Source organism: Scomber japonicus, chromosome 15 (genome assembly GCF_027409825.1).
Source record: "Scomber japonicus isolate fScoJap1 chromosome 15, fScoJap1.pri, whole genome shotgun sequence".
Classification (NCBI taxonomy): Eukaryota; Metazoa; Chordata; class Actinopteri; order Scombriformes; family Scombridae; genus Scomber; species Scomber japonicus.
The window spans coordinates 8,290,236-8,314,843 of record NC_070592.1 but is presented as its reverse complement, the minus strand read 5'-3'; the positions used below and the strand labels follow the sequence as shown (position 1 = coordinate 8,314,843).

At 37.0% G+C, this 24,608-nt stretch overlaps 1 protein-coding gene across 1 annotated transcript in view; it reads right to left on the bottom strand.

Moving 5' to 3' along the window:
* LOC128373986 (C-type lectin domain family 4 member E-like) overlaps window positions 1-24,608 on the bottom strand; it is a 55,763-nt gene that overhangs the window by 5,736 nt on the left and 25,419 nt on the right. The window contains exons 5-9 of the mRNA XM_053334187.1: window positions 19,168-19,319; window positions 18,949-19,015; window positions 12,105-12,139; window positions 11,828-11,952; window positions 3,602-3,621 (exon numbers count right to left, since the gene is read on the bottom strand). Of these exons, the coding sequence (XP_053190162.1) occupies window positions 3,602-3,621; window positions 11,828-11,952; window positions 12,105-12,139; window positions 18,949-19,015; window positions 19,168-19,319 (399 nt within the window). The remainder of the gene's footprint in view (window positions 1-3,601; window positions 3,622-11,827; window positions 11,953-12,104; window positions 12,140-18,948; window positions 19,016-19,167; window positions 19,320-24,608) is intronic.

The following is a 24,608-nucleotide window of genomic DNA, read 5'->3' as shown; positions in this document are numbered from 1 at the left end:
TAGAGACTGGAGAGGAGCCGGATCTCAGGTTTTTGATTTGACCAAAGGTGTGCGGCCAGAGAGATATGATGTGAACCAAGCCAGAGGGATGTCAGTGATTCCAATGGAGGCTAATCTGTCCAGGAGGATGTCATGAGAAATGGTGTCGAAAGCAGCACTCAGGTCGAGGAGAACCAGAATGGAGAGAAGTCCAGAGTCAGATGCCATCAGGAGGTGGTTTGTGATTTTCACTAGGGCTGTCTCAGTGCTGCGGAGAGGACGGAAGCCTGACTGAAATTGTTCATAGAGGTTGTTGTCAGACAGATGGGTGTGGACCTGAGCTGCAACAGTTCTTTCTAGTATTTTGGAGAGAAATGGAAAGTTTGAGATTGGACAGAAGTTGTTCAAGTCATTCGGATCGGCGCCAGGTTTCTTGAGTGTTGGTGTTATTGCAGCAGTCTTTAGTGATGATGGAACAACACCAGAAGTCAGTGAGGAATGATTGATGTCAGTTATTAATGCGGACAGGGCAGGTAGGCAGATTTTTACCAGGTGGGTAGGTAGGGGGTCTAACTGGCAGGTACATGACTTGGATTGATGAATGAGACCAGTTATTTCAGAAACAGTTGGCAGTATGAAGCTGGCGAGCGGAGAGCTGAAGGAAGATGTAGGCCAAGAGTGCAGAGAGGATGCACTGGCTCATAAAAGAGGGGTTCCTGGGGGAAGGTGCCATGTACGGTAGAGTTGAAGGGGTTCATTTAAGATTGAGATAAATGTTTGCAGAGAACATAAAAGGACCCACTTACATTGTAAGCATAGTCAGAAGACATATTTTAATGGCCAGCTTGAACTGGAGGAATAATTGCATTAAAAAAACTTTTTCAATGTTCATTTGGGCTCCTGACTGTCTTAAGACAGATTTGAAGAATTGGGAGCCTGTCCTTTAAAATCTCTGATATAATCTCCACAGACACAGAATATTATAAGGTAGCATTTCTTACAGGACTGTTGAATTAAGGATCGCACATGTTTATAATATCAGCAAAGTGATTTACCAAAAGATAAAGAGACCTTCACACTTGATACTTTGTGTATCAGATAACTTAAAGGTCTTCAAAAATATCCGTCATCGTTACTTCCTCATTTTGTCATCCGCCTTCCTGTCTTTACTCCATTTATGGTAAAACTGTACATTTCCGTACACCCAGTCTCTTTCTTTCTTTCTTTCTTTCTTTCTTTCTTTCTTTCTTTCTTTCTTTCTTTCTAAGGTTTGCTCAAACATGGAAGTATCGTATTTCATTTACAGCAGCTGAAGCCTGTCTGATGAACCTCTTCTGCTGCTGTTGAAGCAGTAAAACAGGCTTAAGTCCTCAATTATAATCCAAAGTATGCAAAATATAAATATGACTTCAGCTCAAATTTATGTGACTTTATGTGTACATTTGAGAGTTTCTGAAGTTGCAGAAAACAATTTCATCAACGTAAAACTGGTCTTAAGATGATATCACAGTATTAATGATGTGTTTACTGGTAAAGAAGTCTAACCACAAACTTCACTTACATTATAAAAAAGGAAATAGTTTACTGATGTCAAAATATATTTACAGGACACAACACTGAAGCTGGTTTCAAGCACTTTAAAATGACATGAGGATACAGCCTTTTAAAGGAAGAATACACCATTTCTGTTCAACTGGTGGCTGTTTGCCCTCAAACTTGAGGTTATTATCTCTCACCAGTAGATTTACCATCACCTCCATTTCTAGGTTTTACCTTCTGTGTGGCTCATCATGCAGAGTTTTCAATAATGTCTTCAGAGTGAAGGGTGACAGTAAAAGAGGAAGTTTTCTCTGCAACAAGAAACACTAAACCTTTGTTAGGTTGTTTTAAAATAATCAATCAATCTCTATTTGTATAGCGCCAAATCACAACAAAGTTTTCTCAAGGCACTTTACACGTAGAGCAGGTTCCAAACCGAACTCTTCAGGTTTTAATTTGAAAGAGACCCAACAGTGGCAAGAAAAAACTCCCTTTTAACAGGAAGAAACCTCAGGCAGAACCAGACTCAGAGTGGGAGAACATCTGCCTCGACCGGTTGGGGTAGAGAGGAGAGAAAGGAAGGATAGAGGAGAGAAGCACAATGAAGACCAACAATGAAGCTAGAAGGTCCGGGACTGGAATCTGTCATCCGGACGTCTACAGACCCAGATTACCTGTGAGACCAGAAAGCACAGACAACTCCGGGGAAGAAATTTAGATTATTTAATGCATTAATAGTACATGAATGTTAATGGATATAGATGGATGGATAGAGAGAGAGGGAGGAGGAGAGAGGAGCTCAGTGCATCATGGGAGTCCCCCGGCAGTCTAAGCCTATAGCAGCATAAGCTAAGATCTCTAAGAGCCCGAACTATAAGCTTTATCAAAAAGGAAAGTATTAAGCCTACTCTTAAATGTAGGGAGGGTGTCTGCCCCCCGGACCAATAATCTGTTTAACTGCGGCGGATAAACTTTACGTTTATTCTGTAAATGTTCATATGTTACTCAAGTTATAAAAAATACAAACACCTTGCTGAAATATTGATCTTTTAAGAAATACTCATTGTATCATCTTTCATATATTAAAAACATCAGTATTAAAACATATTGAGAAAAGGAAAGAAAACACAAAAAACCAAACTAAACAACATCAAACAATTTCTTGTATCTTTACAAAATGTTTCTTTAGCTCTGTGCATAAGATTAGTTGATAATAAGAAAAATATAGAAAATCACCAGCTTTATCCTTTAAGCACATTTTCTGAAACACTGTCACAGCTCTGTGAACACTAAGATGAATCACTATATTTTACACTGAGCAGCAAAACACTTAATTTGTCCTGCAAACGTCAATCACACACTCAAACCTTTTAACTCATGTCTCTAAACTAAATAATGTTTAGTGTCAATGTGACAGAATGTAGTTTGTCATTGAGACTTACATAAACCAACCAAATAATAAAGTCAAATAACCTCTGCAACCAACTAAGAAACAGGAATGTATGTGCATAAGTAAATATTTATAAATAAAAACAAAAACACAAAATTGTAAATGTGACCACTTGAACTGAAATGTTCATATTTTATTATATTTTTGAAACATACAACACATTAATGTTTGAAAGGTTTGGACAGTTTGCTGAACATAATGAACATTTTGATGTACATGTCTGACAGAGAGTAGAGAGACTAACTCAGAGCATCACTGGATCATATCAACATATTTGGGCTCATATATTTAAACTGACAAGCAAGAAATGTGAACACTGTTGTGAGAAAATGAACTGCAGATTAGAGAATAGCACACTGTGTTTAGAGAATCATGATTATTATTTCACAATTGAGCCAAAGCAGCTGATAAAAACTGTGATTAGTCTGAGAAGACTGAGCTCAACTGGATTTCAGAAACAGACGTCCTGAAGACGTCCAGTTTGCGCTGGTTTCTCACAAATACTTCTGTTATCACCATTGCATTGTCTATCAAACCAGCTCTTCTGGTCTTCAGCTCCTCCTCTCTCTCCTATTCCCACACAGTCCTCTCCTTCAGGATTTGTCCCTAAGTCTTTCCAATTGTCCGGCTCACCTTCGAACCAGAAAGACAAACTGAGGGATGAAGAACAGAAAGAGTTGGTTTATTAAATACAAGTTGATTAGATATTTTTTTCAATTTTTGGAAATGTTTTCATAACAATCAAACCTTTCGTTCAGCGGTGAACCGTCCACCCAAATCCATTTGTTCTCTTCCTTTGAGTCTGTCAGTCCGATCCAGAACTTGTCCTCATCATGCCCCATTTTGTTTAACACTTTCTTCTCTAAGAATTCCTGAAGAGGAAACGTTGGTGAAAGTTATGACATTATAACATGACTTTTCTGTGCTGAGACACCATGTGAACTGCTTCAGAAACACAAATATGTGATCAAATGCATGAGAGCACAGTCATTGTGCTACATGAACCTGCTGCAGTGTTTTATACCTGCTCCTCCCTGCTGTCTATCTTCACCAGGTCTCCTCCTCGTCTTTGGCACTTGCGTCTGCTCTTTTCCCAGGAAAAACGTGCGGTGGAGAAATAATAACACTTTCCTAAACCTTGCTCCCAGCCTGCATCACATTTCAGGCATGAATCACCTTTGAAGAGAGATGAAACACATCACTGTTTATTATTTACTTCTGTTACCTGTCAATCCATTACTAATCTATAATCAGCATCAGAGGTTACAAAAGTGTGAAGGAAGAATCCATCACTTACTTGGTTCTGGTTCAGGAGTTTGTGGGCAAGAAGGTGTCTCCATCATTTTAGAGAGTGTCTCTGTTTAAAAAAAAAAGTCACCAAGATCTTTCACACCAGTCAAAAAAAGTTGAGAAAATAATAATCAACAACAAGTTGGAAAATGCTGTATCAGAAAACTGGTCAGTTTAAATTAAATATACTTTAATGCAAAATACAAAAGATTTTTAACTAACATTACAGAGCTGCATGAGAAATGTGGACAGGACTTTGTAGAAAGTATCAAACTCCTACCTGTTAAATGTTTCTTCAAAGCTTCATACTCATCTTTCAGTTCATTGAAACTTCTCTTGGTTTCAGTGTCCGCAGCTGTTTTTAACACAAAAGCAGTCAGTAAAGCTTTAAACGCTCCTTTAGTAACTCAGTCAGTGCTTGATAATGAGCAGGACTTTGCTTATTAGAGGAAACTAAACTCCTTTCCAAGATTACACTGATGATGTTCATCTGATAACATAACTATGAATAATAAAGAGGGACCGGGAAAAAATCGATTCATGTACATGTTGCGATTTTTTTATAGGGTGACTTTTTTTTTTGGAGGCTTTATTTTGGCCAAATATTTAATTTTATTACCTCACAGCACTACCTCAGAGAGCAGTGTTTATGTGCAGCAGTATTTCCCCTATGTACATTCATCAAGCAAAAATGACTTTGCTTGAAGTAACGTGAAGTTAACTATGTTGATCACTTGCTTGATTTCATTAGAAGTTGATAGCAGCCAGTTAACCATATAACTTCGCTTTTTGGCTTCGGTGTAGGCTTCATAACACAACCTGCCCCCTCCCTTCATTAGCTACTGAAGTAGGAGGATAAAAGCAGACAACCCAACTCTCCCTGACGTCCTGTGGGTCTCCCGCATATTGATAGAGGCCCCTTGACTCCCGCAAATGAGACACAATCTCTCTCTCTGGAGCGACCAAGCAAGAGCGCGCACTAGAGTGACTGAGCGCGTGCGCGTGTATCAATGCAGCACGTGTGAGAGCACAGCGTACCGATAGATCTGTGTTGCTGCTTATTAGACCAATCGCACCTAAATCTTCTAAAGTGTAGGAGCAGTTCACACTACATAAAAGTAGAAAGTCTGTGCTGCATCCTGCAAAACGATCGGTTTCTATCGCTTTTGCGCGTCATATCAATGATATAATGTCACTGTGTGGATCATTAACCTTGCTGCAGTGTGCTCCCTGGTTATAGTTAGTAAACTATCAGCTTCTAGCTGCTCTGATCTCACAGTCAGCAGTAAAAGAGGAGGAAAGCAGCAGGGGAATCTAGCGCACATAGTTGGTATGGAAGCCTAATGATGGTAAAAATAAAACTGGTAACTACAAAAATAAACCATTATTATTCTTTATCTTTTATTTATTGTTCCAACAGCTCAGGTCGAGTGAACAACAGAAAATACCTCTTTTTGTGTAGCATACATGTGTATGTTATTTTGTTAAAGCTATCAGACATTAACATTTAGTTGTTTTGTTTGAATTATTATTTATAATTTAATATTACTTTAACAACTCAGGGAGGTCCAAGAAGCAACATGTTGTTTGAACACTTTTTTGCATTGTCAATTTGAAATAATGTTTTGTTTTTAAATGAAGGGGTTTATCCGACAATTCATTACATTGACACAGACTGATGTGCATTGTTTATGGGAATATCATTCGTGGTTTATCATCTCGAGAAGTGTATGATTCAATTTGTTTGTTTTTTAAGAAGGAAAAAAAAAATTGCAATTATTAATTATATCGAATCGCAATACTTGTAGAATCGCAATTATCAAGAATCGTGATAATAATCAAATCATGACCAAAGCATATTGTCCCACCCCTAATAATAACTACTGCAGATATGTGAACTTTGAAGGTTAATCTAAGTCAACCTGCTCTGATAAAACTGTTGAAACTTACAGAGACGATAGATAACCATGATAGCTGCACCCAAAAGAGCAGCGAGAAACAGCAGGGCCACTCTCTCTAATCTGACCTTTGACCCTCCACGTGATACTGCAGGTTGTTGGGAGGCCAAAGCTTCACCTGTTACAGTTAGAAGAGACAGAGATGTAAATTAGACTTGAATATGTGTTCAGAGTATTGACACAATAACATGTACGCCTGTTTAACATAATGCAGCCAAACTTAAAGGACAGGTTCACAATTTTTAAAGTCTGTCTTAAAACAAGTTAGAAGCCCAAATGGACATTGAACTAGGTTGTTCTTGCTGTAATCATTCCTCCTGTTCATACTGACCATCAGAAGATCCCTTCATAATGCACTGACAATGGAAGTGATGTAAGCGACGGGGAATAAAATCCACAGACTGCCTTCTGTGGAAAAACGTATTTAAAAGTTTAGCTCAAATCAAATAGATACATTTTAACACCAGTCTTTTCAAAGCAGAAGTCCCTCTTTTTGTTACTATACTTCCACCACAGCTCAACAGGGGAACACTAAGAGGAAATTTGATGCTGAAGCCTCATATAAGCATCAGATAAACATTTGCACAAAACAATGACCCACTTATATTGTAAGCATATTTAGAGGAGATGTTTTGACATTTTGTAACAGGAGGAATGATTACAGCGAGCAAAACCTGTTTCAATGTTCATTTGGGCTCCTGACTGTTGTTATAATGGAAACATTGGGGATTCCTATCCTTTACAATTTCTCTGACATAATCTCCACAAACACAGAATATTATAAAGTAGCATTTCTTGCAGGGCTGTTGAACGAGAGGATCACACAGATGGTCGTCCATCTGCGTCTGCAGAAACAGTAATATCGAATACTTTTATTTGTAATTTTAATTTTCTTTTTTTTTAATCATTAAATTAATGTATTATGTATTATGAAAAAAAGAATTAGCAAAGCTGAATGACCAACACAGCAAATGTATAAATATATTGTTTGCTATGTGCATTGAAACATATGAACAAAGATATACCGTAAAAATTGGTGAATACGACACAGTCTACTTTGGGGGGTCTCATGCTGGGAAAAACGCGATTCTATTAAAGACTGGTTTATTTAAATGCACCAGTAGTTATTCATTTATAAACACATATGTTTATACTCCAAAAAACACAATCAAAACACACATATTACACTAGAAACAGTGTGTCCAGAGGTATATTAACTCTGACTGGGTTCAGGTTAGGCTGAGTTTCAATTAAACCTTTTAAAAGAACACAGTAACTTTACATATTTAATACAGTGTGTACCTGTGTTTACTCGACTGCTGTACCCGAGTCACGCTTTTGCACATCGCACTTCAACATCAGTTTGGTCTGTAAATACTGAAACATCATCGCAACTAGTGTCCCCAAATACTTCTGATCAACACACGATCATTTTTCCATCCAACATACAGCAGCAGTTCATCAATAGTTGATCTATTATCATTAGCTGCGGAAACAGGTGGAGCGTGTTATAGTTCATAAGTGTGGACACTCACATTGTTATGTTTAGAGTTATAGTTATTGTTGTTATAGTATTTGTTCTTAATGTGGAAGGTCCTTTACATACCTATAATCATATCCAGATCCAACCTCTCTCTGTATTTCACTGGTGAATGAGACGCACCAGTGTATAAGACACATCCCACTTTTCAGTGAATAAATATTGCATTTAAAGTGCATCTTACACAGGCGGGGAGTTCCAGTCCTCTGAAATGAGGCCAATGCGGAAGTAACTCAGAACTGCATTATATCAAAAGACCACCAGGGGGCGACCGTTTTGGTGTCAAAAGGACTTCCGTCTCTATAAAAATCAATGGAGGATTCACCAACTTCTCACTTGATTTCTAACCTGATTTCAAAATGTGTTTATGGTCTCAATCGCTAGTTTAAAGCCTTCTTCAATGCAGTATGATGTTCATTTGTGAAGTTTTGGCCTCCCTTATTTTATATTTGATGATAAAGCAGGGTATGCATTATGGTGTGGCTACATCCTGATTGACAGGCAACCTATCGCAACCTCCCCGTTCCGCCCATGGCCCCACCTCATGCCCATATAAGTAGAATCTGTGTTTTTATTTTTCCCAGCATGCACCTGAAATTTTCAAGATGGCGCTGCCTAGATTCGAAACTATTGGCTTCCAAGCAGCAGTCCACAAACCAATGGGTGACGTCACGGATGTTACGTCCATTTCTTTTATACGGTCTATGGTCTTACACCGGTTTTAACAGCATTTAATATAGAAATGTGTAACATTTAAGATGAGTACTGCGCTATTGTTACATGAACTCAACATGCCGCATAACACGGTTACAGACTATTTCATCTTCTTTTGAAATAATTTCATTTGATTTATTTTGACATCAGATGTGACCACGGTCAGTATTTATCCAACTGCTAAAAGTTAAGTTTTGAACTTAAGTTGAAGAAAAAAGTAAAAATCTTTCAGGTTTATACTCAAAACTGAAAAACACTGCATACAGATAACAATCAGCAGTAATTTTAAGATAAGGAGACCTTCACGCTTGATACGTGATGTGTGTCACATAACTTAAAGTTCTTCATAAATGTGTTATCTGCCTTCCTGTCTCTGCATTTATGTTAATCTGTTAATCATTGGACTTCCGGTAATGGTGGCTTGCTGAGCCAAAAAAATCTGATAAATTTTCAAACTTTCCCTTGATAAAAAAAAAGGGAAATAGTTTACTGATGTCAAAATATATTTATAGGACACAACACTGAAGCTGGTTTCAAGCACTTTAAAATGACATGAGGATACAGCCTTTTAAAGGAAGAATACACCATTTCTGTTCAACTGGTGGCTGTTTGCCCTCAAACTTGAGGTTATTATCTCTCCCCAGTAGATTTACCATCACCTCCATTTCTAGGTTTTACCTTCTGTGTGGCTCATCATGCAGAGTTTTCAATAATGTCTTCAGAGTGAAGGGTGACAGTAAAAGAGGAAGTTTTCTCTGCAACAACAAAGAAACACAACACTAAACTTGTTAGGTTGTTATAAAATAATCTGTTTAACTGCAGAAGATAAACTTAAAATGTATTCCGTAAATGTTCATATTTTACTCAAGTTATCTTTTAAGATATAATCATCGTGTCATCTTTCACATATATTCAAATATGAAACATCAGTATTAAACATATTGAGAAACGGAAAGAAAACACAAAAACCAGACTAGACAACTACTGTGGAGAGGCACAATGACTGAATACGCACAGGACAGAGTTTTTCCACAAGTGTTAATATTTTTGGAGTGGAATATTTTTGGTTTTACAGCCATGACTTTGTCACAAAAACTCTCCCAGATGTCGTTTTTTCTGGTAATATTTCTTTTTGTTATAACTCAATATATTTGTCAACCTCTTCCACTAGAACCTGATCACATTTCATTTTGCTCTTGCAGCTTTCTGCTCATCGAAACTCTCCATAAAGACACGCAAAACCTCATTTAAATACTGCTGTCTCCACCCTGTTGCACCTGTTTTCATTTACGCAGTTATTCTTAGCAGATCACCCGCAAGACAAAAGCAAAAGAAGCGCGCAATCTGTAGCACTGTGCACGTAATGTAGTACCCTTTACTTGGGATCTTAGTAAATCAGGCCCCATGTTTTCTAAAATTGGTGTCAATTAGTTGAAGCTTTGATAAATCAACAGAGTACATTCATGGAATAAGTGAGAAATGGATTCAGTATCTGTTTTAAAGAGAGCATAGTGGAAATATATTTAACACTCACCACTGATGTTTCCCTGCTGCTGTCTGTAAGGTTGTGAGTGTCCAGATCAAACTGTGATATTTTACCACTGTGTGAAAAACTTCCTGTTATTGAGGTTATTGTGTTATTTGCTGAGTTTCTGCTACTATGCAAACATGAAGCCACAATATCTCTTTCGCTTTTTCCCCTCCTGTTTTTTCATTGTATCATGTTCAAACCGTAAGATTCATCCTTGACCAAAAAATAAGTACATAAACCGACAAAGAAAAAAAGACATAACTATATACATGGAATATCATGTTATCCAGTAACAAAGGCTTTACATATATACATCTTTACACATTTCTACTGTTTTAATGACTTCACAATTCCATTTGTATTTGTGAATGTAATAATTACCATATGTGATAAAGACGTTTACAATCAATATCATTCTTATCATAAAAACTACAATGTCTCTTTTTTCTAAATGATTAAACCAGTCATCATCTCAAAGAAATGCTCTATATTTAGCCAAAATCATTTTACACATAAGCAATCATAAATTAAATGAGAAATTAATGTGAACCTCCTAAGCAGGTAGCTCCTGCTGTCAAAAGTAGGAAAACGAAAACTGAAAATTTGGTTACCATTTTTAGTTTTTGGAGCCATTTATAGACAAACTAAGATGATCAAAGTCTTTGTGGTGAAGGAGCATGTCACCCAGTGCAGCAGTGTGACTCAGTGATGGGGTTTTTTTTTAAATAGTTTCTGGACAACAAAGTAGCTTGACATCACAGAGGAATAAGATATATCAGACTTTACATACACAAACAAAATACTTGTTAGTAGAATGAGTTCATGGTTGGTTTAGCTCTGCACATAAGATTAGTTGACAAGAAAAATATAGAAAATCACCAGCTTCATCCTTTAAGCACATTTTCTGAAACACTGTCACAGCTCTGTGAACACTAAGATGAATCACTATATTTTACACTGAGCAGCAAAACACTTAATTTGTCCTGCAAACGTCAATCACACACTCAAACCTTTTAACTCATGTCTCTAAACTAAATAATGTTTAGTGTCAGTGTGACAGAATGTAGTTTGTCATTGAGACTTACATAAACCAACCAAATAATAAAGTCAAATAACCTCTGCAGCCAACTAAAAAACAGGAATGTATATGTATAAGTAAATATTTATAAATAACAACAAAAACACAAAATTGTAAATGTGACCACTTGAACTGAAATGTTCATCTTTTATTATATTTTTGAAATATACAACACATTAATGTTTGAAAAGTTTGGACAGTTTGCTGAACATAATGAACATTTTGATGTACATGTCTGACAGAGAGTAGAGAGACTAACTCAGAGCATCACTGGATCATATCAACATATTTGGGCTCATATATTTAAACTGACAAGCAAGAAATGTGAACACTGTTGTGAGAAAATGAACTGCAGATTAGAAAATAGCACACTGTGTTTAGAGAATCATGATTATTATTTCACAATTGAGCCAAAGCAGCTGATAAAAACTGTGATTAGTCCGAGAAGACTGAGCTCAACTTTCAGACACAGACATCCTGAAGACGTCCAGTTTGTGCTGGTTTCTCACAAATACTTCTCTGAAGATCGTTGCAGGATTGATCAAACCAGCACTTCAGGTCTTTGGCTCCTCCTTTCTCTCCCATCCTCACACAGTCCTCTCCTTCAGGATTGGTCCCATTCCAATTGTCTGGCTCAGTTCCAAGCCAGAAAGACAAACTGAGGGATGAAGAACAGAAAGAGTTGGTTCAATAAAAACAAGTTGATTCGTTTTTTGGATTTTTGGAAATGTTTTCATAACAATCAAACCTTGGGTTCAGCGGTGAACCGTCCACCCAAATCCATTTGTTCTCTTCCTCTGAGTCTGTCAGTCCGATCCAGAACTTGTCCTCATGGCATCTCATTATCTCTCCCAGTGTTTTATTCAAGAATTCCTGAAGAGGAAAAGTTGGTGAAAGTTATGACATTATAACATGACTTTTCTGTGCTGAGACACCATGTTAACTGCTTCAGAAACACAAATATGTGATAAAATGCATGAGAGCACAGTCAGTGTGCTACATGAACCTGATGCAGTGTTTTATACCTGCTCCTCGCTGCTGTCTATCTTCACCAGGTCTCCTCCTCGTCTTTGGCACAAACATCTGCTCTCTTCCCAGGATGAATATGTGATGGAGAAATAATAACACTTTCCTAAATGTTGCTCCCAGCCTGCGTCACATTTCAGACTTGAATCACCTTTGAAGAGAGATGAAACACATCACTGTTTATTATTGACTTCTGTTACCTGTCAATCCATTACTAATCTATAATCAGCATCAGAGGTTACAAAGGTGTGAAGGAAGAATCCATCACTTACTTGGTTCTGGTTCAGGAGTTTGTGGACAAAAAGGTGTCACCATCATTTTAGAGAGTGTCTCTGTTAAAAAATGACAGGATAAAAACACCAGTCAAAAAAAGTTGAGAATAATAATAATCAACAACAACTTAAAGATTTTATATCAGACAACTGGTCAGTTTAAATTAAATATACTATAATTCAAAATATGTCAGATTTTAACTAACACTGCGGTGCTGCATGAGAAATGTGGACAGGACTTTGTAGAAAGTGTCTAACTCCTACCTGTTAAAGCTTTATTCTCATCTTTCAGTTCATTGAGACTTCTCTTGGTTTGAATGTTGTCAGCTGTTTTTAAAACAAAAGCAGTCAGTAAAGCTTTAAACGCTCCTTTAGTAACTCAGTCAGTGCTTGATAATGAGCAGGGCTCTGCTTATTAGAGGAAACTAAACTCCTTTTCAAGATTACACTGATGATGTTCATCTGATAACATAACTATGAATAATAACTACTGCAGATATGTGAACTTTGAAGGTTAATCTAAGCCAACCTGCTCTGATAAAACTGTTCAAACTTACAGAGACGGTAGATAACAATGATAGCTGCACCCAAAAGAGCAGCGAGAAACAGCAGGGCCACTCTCTCTAATCTGACCTTTGACCCTCCACGTGACACTGCAGGTTGTTGGGAGGCCAAAGCTTCACCTGTTACAGTTAGAAGAGACAGAGATGTAAATTAGACTTGAATATGTGTACAGAGTATTGACACAATAACATGTACGCCTGTTTAACATAATGCAGCCAAACTTAAAGGACAGGTTCACAATTTTTAAAGTCTATCTTAAAACAAGTTAACAAATTAACTTTGAAACCTGTTGTTCTTGCTGACAATGTAAGTGATGTAAGCGACAGGGGATAAAATCCACAGTCCTCCTTTCATGCAAAAACATATTTTAAAGTTTATCTGAAGCTAATATGAAGCCTCAGCAGTCCAGATGTGTCAAATCAAGTAGATATGTTTCAACATTACAATCTTTTTAGTGCCAAAGTCTCTCTTTAACTGGTAAAGAAGTCTGACCATAAACTTAACTTACATTATAAAAGAGGAAATAGTCATGACTGGCGTAATGAAAAATAGCTTCTGGGGACAAGCGCAGGGAGCGTGTCCCATAGTGAGATACTGAAATGAATGTTGAAAGAGAACTGGTCTTCAACGTGATATCGCAGTACTAATAACGTGTTAAATGGTAAAGAAGTCTAACCACAAACTGCTTTGCTTATTAAAAAAAGGAAATAGTTTACTGATGTCAAAATATATTTATAGGACACAACACTGAAGCTGGTTTCAAGCACTTTAAAATGACATGAGGATACAGCCTTTTAAAGGAAGAATACACCATTTCTGTTCAACTGGTGGCTGTTTGCCCTCAAACTTGAGGTTATTATCTCTCACCAGTAGATTTACCATCACCTCCATTTCTAGGTTTTACCTTCTGTGTGGATCATCATGCAGAGTTTTCAATATGGCGTCTTCAGAGTGAAGGGTGACAGTAAAAGAGGAAGTTTCTCTGCAACAACAAACTGTTGTTAGGTCCTTTTAAAATAATCTGTTTAACTGCAGAAGATAAAATTTACATTTATTCTGTAAATGTTTATATTTTATTCAAGTTATAATAAATACAAACACCTTTTTGAAATATTTGTTAAGATATAATCATTGTATCATCTTTCATATTAAAAAACATAAAAGCCGAACTAGACATCAAACTGTACGACTGAGATGTAAACTTGAACATGTTTTATGCAAAGTATTTATTTTATTTCACAGAGTAACTTCCTGATTATTTGAGAGGCTTCAATAGCTTTATCTTCATCTTGGAAATATATAATAGTCAAAGAGATGTTGTAGTTTAATACAGAACACAAATGTTAAGTGTGATGTGAAGCACTTTAGATTTATGAATGTGACATTTGCTGACAAGACAAATAAGTTTGAGAGAATAGTCATTAGATTGTGAGTCTGTATTTCAGTTCAGAAACAAAACCATGTCTTCTAAAATTGGTGTCAATTAGTTGAAGCTTTGATAAATCAACAGAGTACATTCATGGAATAAGTGAGAAATGGATTCAATATCATTTTTAAAGAGAGCATAGTTGAAATATATTTAACACTCACCACTGATGTTTCCCTGCTGCTGTCTGTAAGGTTGTGAGCGTTCAGATCAAACTGTGATATTTGTATACTGTATGAAAAACTTCCTGTTACTTAACTTAATGTGTTACTTGCTGAGTTTCTTCCACTATGCAAAAATGAAGCCACAATATCTCTCATGATATGTTCCTCTTTTCCCTCCTTTTTTCATTGTATCATGATCAAACCATACGATTCATCCTCGACTGAATAATAACGACATCAATCAACAAACAAACAAAAAAAATAACATAACAAAACTATAAACATGGGGTGTCATGTTCACAAGTACCAAAGCATTTAAATGAAAATATTTAAATCTTTACACATTTCTACTGTTTTAATGGTTTTACACTTCCATTTGTATTTGTGAATGTAATAATTTCCACGTAATATAAAGATTGGCAGAGGAGTATCAGAGAGTTGGAGAAGGTGTGTAGATGTGAATAAGTTCAGAGAGATATGATGGTGCCAGATTGTGAAGGATCTTGAACGTGAGGAGTAGAATCTTAAAGTCAGTGCGGGATTTGATAGGGAGCCAATGAAGTTGCTGCAGGGCAGGAGTGATGTGTTCAATAGAGGAAGTTCTGGTTATGATATGAGCGACTGCGTTCTCCACCAGTTGGAGTTTGTGGAGAGATTTCCACAGAAGACCAAAGAGGAGAGAGTTACAGTAGTCCAGACGGGATGTGATCAGGGTGTTTACCAGGATAGCGGTGCAGGTTGGTGAAAGTGAGGGACGGAGACGATTGATGTTACGTAGATGGAAGTATGCAGACCGAGTAACGTTATAGTGCTGTCCAGGATGACACCCAGGCTCTTTACCTGAGGGGATGGAGGAACAGTGGAATTGTTGATTGACATGGAGAAAGTGTTGAGTGTTGCTAAGGTTGATCTGGTACCGATGAGGAGGACCTCAGTTTTTTCGCCATTGAGTGAGAGCCATGATTTAATTTCCAGTAAGCAGTCGGATAGAGCTGTGGGTGGCAGAGTGGAAGTAGGCTTAGTGGAAAGATAGAGTTGGGTATCATCAGCGTAACAGTGGAATTGTATGTCAAATTTCCTGAGAATGTGACCAAGAGGCAGAAGAAAAATAATGAACAGGAGGGGGCCAAGGACAGAGCCCTGGGGAACACCACTAGAGACTGGAGAGGAGCCGGATCTCAGTTTCTTGATTTGAACAAACGGTGTGCGGCCAGAGAGATATGATGTGAACCAAGCCAGTGGGATGTCAGTGATTCCAATGGAGGCTAATCTGTCCAGGAGGATGTCATGAGAAACGGTGTCTAAAGCTGCACTCAGGTCGAGGAGAACCAGAATGGAGAGAAGTCCAGAGTCAGATGCCATCAGGAGGTGGTTTGTGATTTTCACTAGGGCTGTCTCAGTGCTGTGGAGGGCACGGAAGCCTGACTGAAATTGTTCATAGAGGTTGTTGTCAGACAGATGGGTGTGGACCTGAGCTGCAACAGTTCTTTCAAGTATTTTGGAGAGAAATGGAAAGTTAGAGATGGGACGGAAGTTGTTCAAGTCATTTAGATCGGCGCCAGGTTTCTTGAGTGTTGGTGTTATTGCAGCAGTCTTTAGTGATGATGGAACAACACCAGAAGTCAGTGAGGAATGAATGATGTCAGTTATTAACGCGGACTGGGCAGGTAGGCAGATTTTTACCAGGTGGGTAGGTAGGGGGTCTAACTGGCAGGTACATGACTTGGATTGATGAATGAGACCAGTTATTTCAGAAACAGTTGGCAGTATGAAGCTGGCGAGCGGAGAGCTGAAGGAAGATGTAGGCCAAGAGTGCAGAGAGGATGCACTGGCTTATAGAAGAGGGGTTGCTGGGGGAAGGTGCCATGTATGGTAGAGTTGAAGGGGTTCATTTCAGATTGAGATAAATGTTTGCAGAGAACATAAAAAGACCCACTTACATTGTAAGTATAGTCAGAAGACATATTTTAATGGCCAGCATGAAGAGGAGGAATAATTGCATTAAAAAAAACTTTTTCAATGTTCATTTGGGCTCCTGACTGTTGTCTTAAGACATATTTGAAGAATTGGGAGCCTGTCCTTTAAAATCTCTCTGATATAATCTCCACAGACACAGAATATTATAAGGTAGCATTTCTTACAGGACTGTTGAATGAAGTATCACATGTGTTTATAATATCAGCAAAGTGATTTACCAAAAGATAAAGAAACCTTCACACTTGATACTTTGTGTATCAGATAACTTAAACGTCTTCAAAAATATCCTTCATCATTACTTCCTCATTTTGTCTTCCGCCTTCCTCTCTTTACTCCATTTATGGTAAAACTGTACATTTCCGTACACCCAGTCTCTTTCTTTCTTTCTTTCTTTCTTTCTTTCTTTCTTTCTTTCTTTCTTTCTTTCTTTCTTTCTTTCTTTCTTTCTTTCTTTCTTTCTTTCTTTCTTTCTTTCTTTCTTTCTTTCTTTCTTTCTTTCTTTCTTTCTTTCTAAGGTTTGCTCAAACATGGAAGTATCGTATTTCATTTACAGCAGCTGAAGCCTGTCTGATGAACCTCTTCTGCTGCTGTTGAAGCAGTAAAACAGGCTTAAGTCCTCAATTATAATCCAAAGTATGCAAAATATAAATATGACTTCAGCTCAAATTTATGTGACGAAAAAATCTGATAAATTTGAGAGTTTCTGAAGTTGCAGAAAACAGTTTCATCAACGTAAAACTGGTCTTAAGATGATATCACAGTATTAATGATGTGTTTACTGGTAAAGAAGTCTAACCACAAACTTCACTTACGTTATAAAAAAGGAAATAGTTTACTGATGTCAAAATATATTTATAGGACACAACACTGAAGCTGGTTTCAAGCACTTTAAAATGACATGAGGATACAGCCTTTTAAAGGAAGAATACACCATTTCTGTTCAACTGGTGGCTGTTTGCCCTCAAACTTGAGGTTATTATCTCCCCCCAGTAGATTTACCAACACTTACATTTCTAGGTTTTACCTTCTGTGTGGCTCATCATGCAGAGTTTTCAGTATGGAGTCTTCAGAGTGAAGTTTGACAGTAAAAGAGGAAGTTTTCTCTGCAACAATAAACTGTTGTTAGGTCCTTTTAAAATAATCTGTTTAACTGAGGAAGATAAACTTTCCATTTATTCTGTAAATGTTCATATTTTACTCAAGTTATAATAAATACAAACACCTTGCTGAAATATTGATCTTTTACGATATAATCATCGTATCATTTTTCATCTATGTTCAAATCTGAAACATCAGTATTAAACATATTGAGAAAAGAAAGAAAACACAAAAACCAAACTAAACAACATCAAACTATTTTCTTGTATCTTTACAAAATATTTCTTTAGCTCTGTGCATAAGATTAGTTGATAATAAGAAAAATATAGAAAATCACCAGCTTTGTCCTTTAAGCACATTTTCTGAAACACTGTCACAGCTCTGTGAACACTAAGATGAATCACTATATTTTACACTAAGCAGCAAAACACTTCATTTGTCCTGTAAACGTCAATCACACTAAAACCTTTTAACTCATGTCTCTAAAATAAATAATGTTTAGGGTCAATGTGACAGAATGTAGTTTGTCATTGAGACTTACATAAACCAACCAAATAATAAAGTCAAATAACCTCTGCAGCCAACTGAAAAACAGGAATGTATGTGCATAAGTAAATATTTATGAATCAAAAACAAAAAGACAAAATTGTAAATGTGACCACTTGAACTGAAATGTTCATCTTTTATTATATTTTTGAAATATACAACACATTAATGTTTGAAAGGTTTGGACAGTTTGCTGAACATAATGAACATTTTGATGTACATGTCTGACAGAGAGTAGAGAGACTAACTCAGAGCATCACTGGATCATATCAACATATTTGGGCTCATATATTTAAACTGACAAGCAAGAAATGTGAACACTGTTGTGAGAAAATGAACTGCAGATTAGAGAATAGCACACTGTGTTTAGAGAATCATGATTATTATTTCACAATTGAGCCAAAGCAGCTGATAAAAACTGTGATTAGTCCGAGAAGACTGAGCTCAACTGGATTTCAGACACACACATGATGACGTCCAGTTTGTGCTGGTTTCTCACAAATACTTCTGTAAAGATCGTTGCAGGATCTATCAAACCAGCACTTCTGGTCTTTAAGTCCTCCTTTCTCTCCCATCCTCACACAGTCCTCTCCTTCAGGATTGGTCCCATTCCAATTGTCTGGCTCAGTTCCAAGCCAGAAAGACAAACTGAGGGATGAAGAACAGAAAGAGTTGGTCCAATAAAAACAAGTTGATTTGATTTTTGGATTTTTGGAAATGTTTTCATAACAATCAAACCTTTCGTTCAGCGGTGAACCGTCCACCCAAATCCATTTGTTCTCTTGCTCTGAGTCTGTCAGTCCGATCCAGAACTTGTCCTCGTGGCATCTCATTATATCTCCCAGTGTTTTATTCAAGAATTCCTGAAGAGGAAAAGTTGGTGAAAGTTATGACATTATAACATGACTTTTCTGTGCTGAGACACCATGTTAACTGCTTCAGAAACACAAATATGTGATCAAATGCATGAGAGCACAGTCAGTGTGCTACATGAACCTGCTGCAGTGTTTTATACCTGCTCCTCGCTGCTGTCTATCTTCACCAGGTCTCCTCCTAGAGTTTGGCACAAACGTCTGCTCACTTCCCAGGATGAAGTTGTGGTCGAGAAATAATAACACTTTCCTAAACCTTGCTGCCAGCCTGCATCACATTTCAGACTTGCATCACCTTTGAAGAGAGATGAAACACATCACTGTTTATTATTGACTTCTGTTACCTGTCAATCCATTACTAATCTATAATCAGCATCAGAGGTTACAAAAGTGTGAAGGAAGAATCCATCACTTACTAGTTTTTGATTCAGGAGTTTGTGGACAAGAAGGTGTCACCATCATTTTAGAGAGTGTCTCTGTTAAAAATGACAGGATAAAAACACCAGTCAAAAAAAGATGAGAATAATAATAATCAACAACAACTTAAAGATTTTATATCAGAAAACTGGCCAGTTTAAATTAATTATACTTTAATGCAAAATACAAAAGATTTTAAACTAACACTTTGTAGAAAGTGTCAAACTCCTACCTGTTACATTTTTCTTCAAAGCTTTATTCTCATCTTTCAGTTCATTGAGACTTCTCTTGGTTTGAATGTTGTCCTCAGCTGTTTTTAAAACAAAAGCAGTCAGTAAAGTTTTAAACTCTCCTTTAGTAACTCAGTCAGTGCTTGATAATGAGCAGGGCTCTGCTTATTAGAGGAAACTAAACTCCTTTCCAAGATTACACTGATGATGTTCATCTGATAACATAACTATGAATAATAACTACTGCAGATATGTGAAGGTTTGAAGGTTAATCTAAGTCAACCTGCTCTGATAAAACTGTTCAAACTTACAGAGACGATAGATAACAATGATGGCTGCACCCAAAAGAGCAGCTACACACAGCAGGGTCACTGTTTCTAATCTGACCTTTGACCCTCCACGTGACACTGCAGGTTGTTGGGAGGCCAAATCTTCACCTGTTACAGTTAGAAGAGACAGAGATGTAAATTAGACTTGAATATGTGTACAGAGTATTGACACAATAACATGTACGCCTGTTTAACATAATGCAGCCAAACTTAAAGGACAGGTTCACAATTTTTAAAGTCAATCTTAAAAAAAGTTAGAAGCCCAAATTAACTTTGAAACCTGTTGTTCTTGCTGTAATCATTCCTCCTGTTCACACTGACCATTAGAAGATCCCTTCATAATGCACTGACAATGTAAGCAACGGGGGATAAAATCCACAGTCCTCCTTCTGTGCAAAAATGTATTTAAAAGTTTATCTGAAGCTAAAGCCTCAGTAGTCCAGATGTGTCAAATCGAGTTTAGTTTAGTTTAGTTTAGTTTTATTAGGAACCCCATTAGCTGCAGCCTTGCTGAAGCTGTTCTTCCTGAGGTCTGACATTAGCATAAAAGAACACAAAGAATACAAAATATAACACAACATAATAAAGTAAAGAGAAAAAACAAAAAACAAGGTATATGTATACCTTTACTTGTGTACCTACACATATTTACACACATATGTACACACATGACGTAGAAGTAGGGTAAAGTAGATATATTTCTACATTACAGTCTTTTTAGTGCCAAAGTCTTTTTGTTACTATACTTCCACCACAGCTCAACAGAGACACAAAGAGGGAATCTGATGCTAAAAAAGACTGTAAATGTGTCAGATATCCACTCGATATGACTAGCTTAGACTGCTGAAGCCTCATTTAAGATTCAGATAAACATTTTCAGAAGACAGGGACCCACTTAAATGGCAAGTATATTTAGAAGATATATTGTAATGGCCAACTCGAACAGGAGGAATAATTGCGTTAAAAACCTATTTCAATGTTCATTTGGGCTCCTGACTATTGTATTAAGACAGACTGGAAAAATTGGGAGCCTGTCCTTTAAAATCTCTCTGATATAATCTCCACAGACACAGAATATTATAAGGTAGCATTTCTTACAGGACTGTTGAATGAAGGATCGCACATGTTTATAATATCAGCAAAGTGATTTACCAAAAGATAAAGAGACCTTCACACTTGATACTTTGTGTGTCAGATAATACCCTTCATGGGTACTTCCTCATTTTGTCACCCGCCTTCCTGTCTTTACTCCATTTATGGTAAAACTGTACATTTCCGTACAGCCTGTCTCTTTCTTTCTTTTTTGACTGTCAGGTTACAGTTGGATAAAAACAGGAGAAAATAAACCAGAAAATAAATCTGCACAAACATAGGTCTGATTTAAAGTTAGAGTATATTTCCAATAAGGTTTGCTCAAACTTGGAAGTAGCTCTGTGTTTCATTTACAGCAGCTGAAGCCTGTCTGATGAACCTCTTCTGCTGCTGTTGAAGCAGTAAAACAGGCTTAAATCCTCAATTATAATCCAAAGTATGCAAAATATAAATATGACTTTATCTCAAACTTCTCAATTAACATATCTGTAAACAAACCTCAAATTTATATGACAAAAAAATCAGATAAATTTGAGAATCCTGAAGTTGCAGAAAAAAGTTTCATCAACCTAAAACTGGTCTTCAACGTGATATCGCAGTACGGATAACATGTTAAATGGTAAAGAAGTCAAACCACAAACTGCTTCGCTTATTAAAAAAAGGGAAATAGTTTACTGATGTCAAAATATATTTATAGGACATAACACTGAAGCTGGTTTCAAGCACTTTAAAATGACATGAGGATACAGCCTTTTAAAGGAAGAATACACCATTTCTGTTCAACTGGTTTGTCTGATGGAGTCAGACTGGAGGTTATCATTCTCTCACCAGTAGATTTACCATCACCTCCATTTCTAGGTTTTACCTTCTGTGTGGCTCATCATGCAGAGTTTTCAGTATGGCGTCTTCAGAGTGAAGGGTGACAGTAAAAGAGGAAGTTTACTCTGCAACAACAAACTGTTGTTAGGTCCTTTTAAAATAATCTGTTTAACTGCGGAAGATAAAATTTACATTTATTCTGTAAATGTTTATATTTAACACCTTGTTGAAATATTTGTTATTAAGATATAATCATTGTATCATCTTTCATATTAAAATACACAAAAACCGAACTAGACATCAAACTGTACAACTGAGATGTAAACTTGAATATTATGCAAAGTATTTATTTTATCTCATAGAGTAACTTCCTGATTGTTTGAGAGGCTTCAATAGCTTTATCTTCATTTTAGAAATATATAATAGTCAAAGATATGTTGTAGTTTAATCTAGAACACAAATGTTAGGTGTGATGTGAAGCACTTTAGACTTATGAATGTGACATTTGCTGACAAGACAAATAAGTTTGAGAGAATAGTCATTAGATTGCGAGTCTGTATTTCACTTCAGAAACAAAACCATGTCTTCTAAAATTGGTGTCAATTAGTTGAAGCTTTGATAAATCAACAGAGTACATTCATGGAATAAGAGAGAAATGGATTCAATATCAGTTTTAAAGAGAGCATAGTGGAAATATATTTAACACTCACCACTGATGTTTCCCTGCTGCTGTCTGTAAGGTTGTGAGCGTTCAGATTAAACTGTGATATTTTAATACTGTGTGAAAAACACCCTGTTACTAAACTTAATGTGTTGCTTGCTGAGTTTCAAAACGTTTAACTTACGTCTCTAAAATAAATAACTTCCTCTACATGTTTAGTGTCAGTGTGACAGAATGTAGTTTGTCATTGAGACTTACATAAACCAACCAAATAATAAAGTCAAATAACCTCTGCAGTCTATTTACTGTCAGGGTTGATCTTTCTGGTATATCCTCTAATGACAATAATTATATCTGTAACAGTGATGTGAAAAAAGGACAAAACCAAAATTGAACAATGTCCAACAATTAAATGTTCACTTTTTATCATATTTTTGAAATATACAACACATTAATGTTTGAAACATACATGAAAATCACTCACCTTTCGGCGAAATTCGCCGCTTTGAAACCAAAATAGATGACCTACGTGAATCATGCAGATCCAATGAGAAAATATTTTTTTTTGGGGGGGGGGGCAGTGGTCAAGTGGCAAGTGATTGTGAGTAGACCATAGACTGTATAAGAAATGGACGTAACATCCGTGACGTCACCCATTGGTTTGTGGGCTGCTGCTCGGAAGCCAATAGTTTCGAATCTAGGCAGCGCAATCTTGAGAATTTGGGAAATGACGTAAAAGGGACCGTATGTGGTTTGTTCCATGGGTGTTTACGTTACGTGTTGGACTAAATACATGGACATATTGAGGAAAATATTTCGATTTTATGGAAACGGATTTCATATTTCACAAGAATGGATACTTGGCGAGCTGTACAGAAAGTCCTGAGTCATAAGATGATCGTTGTGGATAAAGGGAAGACTTTGAAGGTATGTAGGCATTATAGCTGTTCCTACTTTAGCTGAGTGGCTAGCCGAGCTAACCGCTAATACTGTTACGGCTGTGAGCAACCATATAATTCGTGAGTGGTCTTGAATGAATCAGGACAATCTAAGCTTTCCAACAATGTATGGCATGAATATAAATGTTTAAGGGTTGGTGTTTAAAACATTCAGAAGAACGTGTGGCTACCTCCTAACATCCGGTCCGTCCCGTAGGCGGAACAGCGTGTTTTAAGTGTCTGCAGTTCCGATCCTTCATGTTGGCTGAAACAGACAAGTCACCCTCAAACATGCTGAAAACCATATTGAAGTTTGGCCTGCAGTTAGTCTTCCCTACTGTTTATGTGGCTTTGAGGAAGCTCCTCACGTTGCCGGGGTGACAAACTGTGAGGGGGAGCGCTCATTTTGTCATTTGGGCAGAATCAAAAATGAGCTGAGAACAAGCATGAAACAAAAACGCCTGAAGTCCTTATCATTACTGGCAATAGAGTCTGAACTTGTCAGAGACCTGGACTTTAGCGATGTTGTGGAGAAGTTAGCTAGGAGAAAGGTCATTGCATAAGGGAGCTACTCTAGTGTGTGTGTGTGTGTGTGTGTGTGTGTGTGTGTGTGTGTGTGTGTGTGTTGTCTGACCACAAACTTACGTTATAAAAAAGGAAATAGTTTACTGATGTCAAAATATATTTATAGGACACAACACTGAAGCTGGTTTCAAGCACTTTAAAATGACATGAGGATACAGCCTTTTAAAGGAAGAATACACCATTTCTGTTCAACTGGTGGCTGTTTGTCTGATGATGACCTCTGACGTCAGACTGGAGTTTATCGTTTTCTTCATTTCTAGGTTTTACCTTCTGTGTGGCTCATCATGCAGAGTTTTCAGTATGGCGTCTTTAGACTGAAGGGTGACAGTAAAAGAGGAAGTTTCTCTGCAACAACAAAAAAACACAACACTAAACTTGTTAGGTTATTAATAATCTGTTTAACTGCAGAAGATAAACTTTGAATTAATTCTGTAAGTGAACATATTTTACTCAAGTTATAATAAATACAAACACCTTGTTGAAATATTTGTTATCTTTTAAGATATAATCATT